Below are 9,132 nucleotides of genomic sequence, written 5' to 3'. Positions count from 1 at the left end.
TGTGAAAGCTAATGAAATGTGAACTTTGCCTTTGAGACTTCAATTACAGTCTTTCTAAAGGGCTCATCTCTCATAAATAATAGCTATTCTGTCAGGGGAAACATGGGAAAGCCATTAGAAGTGTGTGTGAGGCCGTCACATGTGTGGCAGATGGAGAACATCACAGCAGTGACAGTGAGAAAGCTCTCTGTAGCACCTAAAAGAAAGTCTCACATCCCTTTTACGAATACAGAGAGGTTAGATACTGCTCATTGCCTGTGCAGATCAGCCCCACCCACAAACATGACTACACACACCAACCTAACATCCAAACTCTTTAGCTAGCATTATAAGTCTCATGCAGAGGCAAACTCAGTTTACTCTGGTTATGTAAACCATCTGTTCTCACTTTATGGCAACTGTAGAGTGCCCACAGGGCTTGCAGCATATAGTCCTGTTTTAGCGTCTTAAGGGTTGCTCTGTTGTCAGTGAAGAGGGCAGCTCTCATGACCAGCTGAGCCAGGGACGCATGATCCAGTCAGGGTGTCACGAGATAGACTAAGTTCAGTATGACTGTACAGCAGTGCGTCTTTAATACCTCACATCGCCAACACAGCACAGCTGGACAGGTTATGCATTACTGCATGGCAAAACTATCTTGCAATATGATAAAAGTCTGTAATTTTGAAAAACAGCTCAGTTGCTCAAACTGGTTAAGTTGACAGTGTTGGTTATTTGGTTTCAAGTTTCCAGTTTCAAGTTTATTTAGAGCCCAATATTACTGTTTACAGTCTCAAAGGGCTTTAAATGCCCACAACAAAGAAGACATGACGGCACCCCCGACTTAATCCTCATGGCGGGCATGAAAAAACTCCCCAAAAACCCAGCTGTAACAGGGTTGTTACCAGAATGTTTAAACTGTCTGAAAAATAGAATATTGCTGATTTCATACATGTCGGGGCTCCTTGATTAAGTGTGGACCAGCGAGCGCCCCGATTATGTCAACACCTGAGAGTTGACTACTTCCGCAAAGTAGGTCGTGAACACTGGATTCATAGAAGCCGCGTCCCCTTTAAATTGCCCACGCTGCGGAAAAAGTAAAGGGTGGTGTTGGGCAGATAGTGTGTGTTGAACAGCCCAACCAACCGCATCACTGTCGTTTTTGGTATGCACAGCATTGCTTGACTGCAGATCTGATTTAACGCTTTAAGTCAAACAGTTATTCGAGATAGGAGACACTGTACTGCGACAAAGACTGAGCGACGGAAAACTAAAGAAAATTGTTATACATTAACCTCCGATTATCGGGGTGTCTGGGCGGGACAGAGGGAGAATTGGGATCAGGAGATGAGTCGGATTCTGAGACCTAAAAGTAACAATCAGCTCTTATCAGCCATTACATTTAGAGTTCAGTCACAAAGATTTTTATGAATCTTTCCACACGAATGCTGGCATAACAGGTGACTTTCCATCAAAATGTCACAGTGGAGATCCGTTTAAAACGACGGCAGAACATCTTGTTTTTATTTGTAAACACAAAATATTGCAGGAAAGAACTCGTATCCCAGTCAAGAATGGGTTGTGTTGACAAAACACTGCCATTACGAGGGACATAAATGACGGAATGCAGGCCTATCTCATTTATATATTGTTAAGCATCCAGGAGCGTAATATTATTAGTTTAATACAGTGTCTGAAAGTAATGATTTAAGACTTAGTTTCTCAAAATAGCAAAAACAGTTTTATTGCATAATGACAAACCTTACCTCACAACACGTATCATTCCTTTGTAGATGATACCGCGTTCGACTGGATTACTGCTGTTAGGTCACAGACATTCTTAAGTCTGCCCATGTCATTGAAAAGCACCAATTTATTATGCTAAGCCTCACATCTCTGAATATGTGGGGGAAGCAACTCTGGAAGCGCTCTCTCTAGTTTGTGCACTCCCACCGTCTCAACTTTATTGGCGCACTCTCCTCTGACACAACCTGCCGTAGCGTTCAAGGAGCTTGAGGGGAGGCGAGGACACACCCGCATACTGTACCTCTCCCCCTCCTCCTCTCCTCTTCCCCTGCTCAACACGCCGGTGAGCCGAGCGCTACCGCAGACAGCAGTCGAGACTTTAGGCACTGGAGGAGTATATGTCGCATGCAAGACAGGCTCCTGGACACGAGTGTTAGCCTGACCATTGGCAGTTGTGTTGATCCCTGCCAGAAAGATAAACCTTGCTGAGACCAGCATCGGTGGCTTCTGTAAAGAAGTTTATTCGCACAGGTACAGTACGCTATTCCTTCTCGTCTATGCTGATGGTGTCCATAGGATCGATGCTTTTGGAAATGGTGCCTCAGTGTCTCATTGTCAGAAGCCTCTCGATTTATCACTTGAATTTATCGAAAATATATACTGATCTGGTTTTAAATCGATGTATGTATTATTTATTTTCGTTGACTTATTCGCATAATTTATCTAAATTGGGAATTGGAGAGCACAGTGTGGAGAACGAGAGACGACCAGCTAAGTCTTCGTACGCTGAAATCTGTTTTCCTGCAGTTTAATATTTTATCGGCTGCCTCTGCTGAATATTTTAGTGGCAGGCACCATTAGAGACCAGCAACATTCCACCAAAACTCCTCAAAGAGGCGAGTGTGAGCAAAGAGCCACGTGTGATTCTCCTCTCCTCCAGTATCTGACACACACGCAGTCCAAAGAGATGGATAAGTGATTGACTTTAAATGTGTGTGTGTGTGCGTGTGCGTGCGTGTGTGAAAATGTCTGTTATACGGATATTCCAGATAACTACAGTAACAGATACGCAGGATGCTGGTTTATATGAACTATGCACACATAAACTGCGCACACGCCTCTGCAAAGCAAATTAATGTTTTTTTTTTCTTATGTGAACAATTTGATGTTTTTGATGAACTCATCCAATGGTTCTCTTTCTTTCTCTATTTATTTTGCCATACAGTCAAGTCAAAGCCTTACGTTGACTTGTACTATAGGCATACAATGGATGGAGTTTTTACATATGCTCTCATTGTGCTATTTTCACTTACTCTGAGACTGTATTTGTTTTTTTAATAGCAGAACTTCCACATTAGTCTCCAGAGGACATACACTTCAGTATATTATATATAATATCAAGTATAGCTCTGAATTTTCCATTTGTTGTATTACAGACAAATTCCCCGGAGGCACACTGTGCTCCTCGACTCTCCACAGCACTGAGATCCCCTCCGTTGCCTCCACCCGCCCTCCTTTCTGCCAGGCTGCAGGGAACCATTCAGCTGAAAAGTGCAGGCCTCACTCTCCTGCATAATGACTGTTGCCACAGGCGACCCGTCCGATGAGGCTGCAGCCCACCCAGGCCACCCTCAGGACTATGACCCGGAGGCTGAGCAGGAGTGCTGTGAGAGAGTTGTCATAAACATCTCAGGCATGCGCTTCGAAACGCAGCTCAAGACCCTCTCACAGTTTCCTGAGACATTACTTGGAGACCCTAAAAAGAGAATGCGCTATTTCGATCCTCTGAGAAACGAGTACTTCTTTGACAGGAATCGACCCAGCTTTGATGCCATTCTTTATTACTATCAGTCTGGAGGCAGGCTACGGCGACCAGTCAATGTGACTCTGGATATATTCTCAGAGGAGATCCGCTTTTACGAGCTTGGGGAGGAGGCCATCGAGATCTTTAGGGAGGATGAGGGCTTCATTAAAGAGGAAGAGAGACCACTGCCCGATAATGAATTTCAAAGACAAGTGTGGCTGCTGTTTGAGTACCCAGAGAGCTCAGGGCCTGCTAGGATCATAGCCATCATCTCTGTTATGGTCATTCTCATCTCAATTGTCAGCTTCTGCCTGGAAACCCTGCCCATCTTCCGTAGTGACGAGGAAGAAATGCACAAAGTCCACACTCCAACCTCCAACACCACCACCGCTTACATCTCCACCTACTTCACTGATCCCTTCTTCATTCTTGAGACCCTGTGCATCATTTGGTTCACCTTTGAGTTTTTAGTGCGCTTCTGTGCCTGCCCCAGCAAAGCCAGCTTCTTTGTGAACATAATGAACATGATTGATGTGGTGGCAATAATCCCATACTTCATCACCCTGGGTACCGAGCTTGCTGAGACTGCAGAGGACGGTCAACAGGGACAGCAAGCCATGTCTCTGGCCATCCTGCGTGTCATCAGACTGGTGCGTGTATTCAGGATCTTCAAGCTCTCCCGTCACTCCAAGGGCCTTCAGATCCTGGGCCAGACTCTGAAAGCCAGCATGAGGGAGCTGGGCCTGCTCATCTTCTTCCTCTTCATTGGAGTCATCCTCTTCTCCAGTGCTGTCTACTTTGCAGAGGCGGATGAGCCTGAGTCTCAGTTTGACAGCATCCCTGATGCCTTTTGGTGGGCTGTGGTCTCCATGACAACAGTTGGTTATGGAGACATGGTGCCCACCACCATTGGTGGTAAAATTGTGGGATCTCTCTGTGCCATTGCTGGTGTACTCACCATCGCCTTGCCCGTCCCTGTCATTGTCTCCAACTTCAACTACTTCTACCACCGGGAGACAGAGGGAGAGGAGCAAGCCCAGTATCTGCAGGTAAATGTCCCAAAAGCAGAATCCCAGGAGGACATGAAGAGGAGCCGGAGTGGCTCCACCATTAGCAAGTCAGATTACATGGAGATCCAGGAAGGAGTAAACAACAGCAATGAAGACTTTCAGGAGGAGAACATCAAGAGAGCCAACTGTACTCTAACCAATACAAATTATGTCAATATCAAAAAGATGCTGACAGATGTGTAGTACCCTGTGATGATGCTGCAGGGGCTGTTAGAGGCAGTGGGAACCCGTGAAGGAGAGAAGGATCGGTCTCTTCCCTCAGATGTGCTGGAACTGAGAAGCAATATACAGAACTGCGGAAAAACACAAGGTGCACATGCATCAGTGTTAAGTTGAAGGGCATTCAGTGTCTATTCCCCCACTCCTCTGTCAGCCAAGACCTCTGCCCTCTACCTGCTTTTCTCAGACTCGCTCTAAACCTAAATATCCCTATGTGCGTCTGCATGGCATTAGCTCTACCTTGTATGGCAGCCTCCATCATCAAACATCATAATTATGAAATAGCCTAATGTTAGTCCAGTAGTAGAGGAATAAGAACCTGATCAAAAGGAATACAGACTTTTACCTCCAAATACCCAACACACAGCGTCATTCACCCCCTGTGAGTCTTCAGCAGTCTTATCTACCCAGTCTGCATTCCCAGCCAAAGAAACCTCCATCTGCAGCTTCTTCTGCTGCTCCACTGGTTTGAGGAACATGCACAGGTTGATGCAGTCTGAGAGGAATCAAAGAGCAAGAACAACACTAGCTTCTTTTACTGTTGTGTTTTCTTAAATATCTCAGTGCTAAGCAGAGATGTCCAGATTGCTTTGGGCAGCTGGTTCTGCAGCAGCAGGTCTTTAGAATATCATCCGTATGATGGTGGTTGAAAAGAGGGTTTGCTGAGATTGCTTATCTTTGTCCTGGTTTGTTTAGAGCCATAATGCATACGGACAGTGCTGGCTCTTATCCTCTTAGAAATTTAAGTCATAACCTGGAGCTTTGATGACAGACTGAATGTCTCTTTGTGTCATTGTTTATGTCGATTCACCATATCTTTTTCTTTTGCTAGTAAGTAAGCTGTTTGTCTGTGTATCACACTGCCAGTCACTATTCTGTTCGTTCGTGTCTCCTGTGGTCACTGACCAATCCGGCCTTCACCCAACACCTCCCAGTTCTTATTCCTGTCTAAGTTTTAATTTCTGAGAACTGAAAATACCAGTGGAGTATTTGGTAAAGATGTGATGTCTTTCAGTCTCAGTTTAGATCAACTGCAAAACTAGCCTCATATCACATTCCATCTGGAACTACCATACGCAGTGTGTACCACCATCGTTTCTATAAGAGACATACACAGATTCATTGTAAAATCTAATGGTTAACTTTTCTTACAAACATTATGAAAAATTATTGACTTGACTGAACTAAGCAAATGTTACAACAAAACCCTTTAATGTAGGCCTCAGTTGCATCTATAATTTTGAAATGTTTCTCATTTATCATTAACGTACAAACTATGAAACAGCAAGTTTAAGACATCAAAATTCTTAGCAGCACCCATGTTCTATGTCAGTGGAGTTTGGTCTGAAACTGGATCACTTCGCTGATAGTGCACATGCACAAAAACACAACTGCCTTCAAGAGTTTGCGACTTGCCAGCAAAAGCATGTAATCCCAGTGAATGGAATGAATGTGCAAACAGACATGCACCACTGGGAAAGACATGCTTTCAAGCATCTGCCTAAATGAACACACAACATTTTTGAAAACCCAAACTTAGCTTGTGTAAAATCAATAACATTTGCTTAATTAAGTCAGTATAGGAAGTTTGCATAATGTTTCAAGCAAATTTACCTAATTAGATTTAACAGTGTAGACAATTATACTTGATAATCAAATGTGTTGCTGCTGAATGAGCCATACTGTAGTTATACTGTAACTTACTCTTGCAAACTGTTAGTTAATCAATACAGTTAGGCTGTAGCATCATTATCAGATTATTTTTATATCCACTAAGTATACTTCATGGCTTCATCTACTGCCTCAGAGTTGCTGTCAGATGCTAGGACAACTTTGGTGGAGCTTATTGAAAGTAATGCTTCCAATCAATTGCCTTTCAAAAAAAATCAATCTGTTCTGTTGTTCTAGTGTTGCATGACCTCAGAAAGAACTTAGCTGCATGGATTTCAGTTCAAGAAAACCAATACACAGAAATAGTTACCTAAATATGACAATTATAGTTCTCTCTATATATGCATATATTTTTATCTGCATTATATAATCCCAGGTGTACCGTACTGTGATTCTGGGTGCTGACAGGAGCCGTTTGAAGGCTTTGTTGGAGGAGCGGAGAAGTGAGGGTTCAGACACAGGCTGGGTGGAGCTGCAGTGGATGGCTGCAGTAAGCTCACACACACTGCAGTAGCTACAACTGAGCACCACAGCAACTGAGCACACAGCCAACCCTTTTGACCTTCCCAATGCAGCCGCAGCACTCCGGTGCTTCTCATGTCACTCTTCTTTCTTCTTAGGACAAGTAATAGGCAGTAATCAAACACAGCAAGTGAAGCCTAAGATTGAAGCCTGAGGAGTAGTCCTATATATCTATCAAGGTATATATCTATCTTTCCTCCTTCTGGTGCTGTCATCCATTTGAAGATATGGAGCATGAAAGGGCATTTCATGTCTTTAGAGGAAAACTGCACAGTATCACAAGAACATGTCTAATTAAACTAGGCAGTTTACTGGGTCTTTGCTCCTCCAACAAAACCTTTTTTTGATGAAAATATTACTCTCAGTCAGACCAGTTAATATGTCTTGGGGGTTTTCTTTGGAGGGTTTTCTGTGGAGTTCTGGCTTTATGTGTGAGTCCCTCTTTAAGATGAGTGTTTAAGATGGCTGTTACCATCCAGGAAGGAAGTTGACTGACACTCTGAAGTCTTCATCATTTGGTTGCCTTTAAATTACAATGTTACGGCACATTCAGTATTTGTGTATGTCTGTGATATACATACCTTTATAGTCAGAAGCCACCTGTTTGGGTCTAATAATCCCATGCATTTGGGTTTGTGGATTTTCATTTGCTTAAAAGACTCATTTAAACAAAGTGTACCTCTGAAGAGAAAATGTTTGAAAAGTTGAGTTAATTGTGCTGTGGAAACAGATATAGTTTGGAATGAGAACACTTAAATACACCTCAGAGAAAAAAATCAACAGAGGTTAGACAATTAAACATCTTATTTTCCATTAACTCTAGTGGTGAACACATCTCAATCAAACATCCTTACCCTATCTGTCTTTCACTCTTACAGCAAACGTCCTTGATAAGGTCTAGAATAATGCATCACACAGTAAACATACTCCAAAATGAGGATGTGCTGAGGGTTTATGTCCAAACACTGATGTTTCTCAACACATTTTAACTGTTGAGAGTCCACTGGGTTCTGTAAGTGTCTGTGTATGACACACCTGACCCGTGGTCTCACAAACACACACACGTACACACACACACACACACACACACACAGAGTGTTCTCCCATGGCTTTCCATCCCTGCATGTCAATCGGGACAGGACTGTCAAACCACTAAGATCAACCCATCAGTATCCACTGGTCATTTTCACACTGAGTCCCAGCAGTGGAAAAGCACTGAGAGAACATGGTGATTTATTAAGCTTTTAAGCACAAACTGATGTTTTCAGTCTGCTACAGGGTTCATCCGCTGTCTGCATTTTTATATTTTGACATGGCTTTGATTATTACCTTCATCATGGTTTGGGCACTTTTAAAGTTTTTTTGTCTGGAATGTTTCAATACCTGGAGAGAGTATCATTATCATTACATTTCATCACCTATAGTCAAACCCAGAGTGAAGGCAGTTCTTGGGCTGTTATGTGAATGTGAGTGACTGTAGTCACTTCTCCACCACTTCACTGCTTCTCATTCTCTTTCACTTCCAGCTGAAAAGCTCACAACCATAACCAACCAAAAGCATCAATTATGCAATCTGAGTGTGTGTGTGTGTGTGCGTGCATGTGTACATGTGTGTGTGTGAGTGCACTGTGAGAGTGTGTTGTGTCCCTGGCTGTCTTATGCAGTGGTCCCTACCAGTCACTTACCTCCACAGTAAATGTCATCTACAGTGCTGGCTTTTTTCTTCTATAAACAACTGTAAAAACAAAAAGAAGGACAGAAGAGGCGAGGGACATGATGGAGGGAAGCTGGTCATTAAGTGTGGACAATACGAATAAGTGGAGATACACCTTTAATTTCTGGATTTACATATATAAAATGCACTTTACATTTTCAGATGGACAATCTGAAAAAAGTCTACTGTAACTCCTCCAAAATATTAGAACTGTCTCAAAGAAACATCAATAATGAAGATAATAACTGTGCTCTCATCAAGCAATGTTGTATTTTTTTAATGATCAACGTGTGTTTTTGCTTCCTCTGTGTCTGTGTGTGTGCCCACGTGTGTGTGTGCTTGTGTAAAATAGTGGACAGAAGGCTACTCACTGCTTCTATGACTCATCACATCCACGTTTGAATGTC

General features: G+C 43.0%; 1 protein-coding gene across 1 annotated transcript; it reads left to right on the top strand.

Moving 5' to 3' along the window:
- The first annotated feature begins 3,288 nt into the window (after positions 1–3,288).
- On the top strand, positions 3,289–4,782 carry LOC115813943 (potassium voltage-gated channel subfamily A member 2). Its single transcript, XM_030776636.1, has one exon. The coding sequence runs from the start codon at positions 3,301–3,303 to the stop codon at positions 4,780–4,782; it is 1,482 nt and encodes a 493-aa protein (XP_030632496.1). The 5' UTR covers positions 3,289–3,300.
- Positions 4,783–9,132: the final 4,350 nt, after the last annotated feature.

Source organism: Chanos chanos, chromosome 6, assembly GCF_902362185.1.
Source record: "Chanos chanos chromosome 6, fChaCha1.1, whole genome shotgun sequence".
Taxonomy (NCBI): Eukaryota; Metazoa; Chordata; class Actinopteri; order Gonorynchiformes; family Chanidae; genus Chanos; species Chanos chanos.
Note: the sequence above shows the minus strand (reverse complement) of the source record. Positions and strands in the feature narration are given on the sequence as shown.

Bases quoted from the DNA above. Each gene is read 5' to 3' on its own strand.
- LOC115813943 (XM_030776636.1), top strand. From the start codon at position 3,301: ATGACTGTTGCCACAGGCGACCCGTCCGATGAGGCTGCAGCCCACCCA.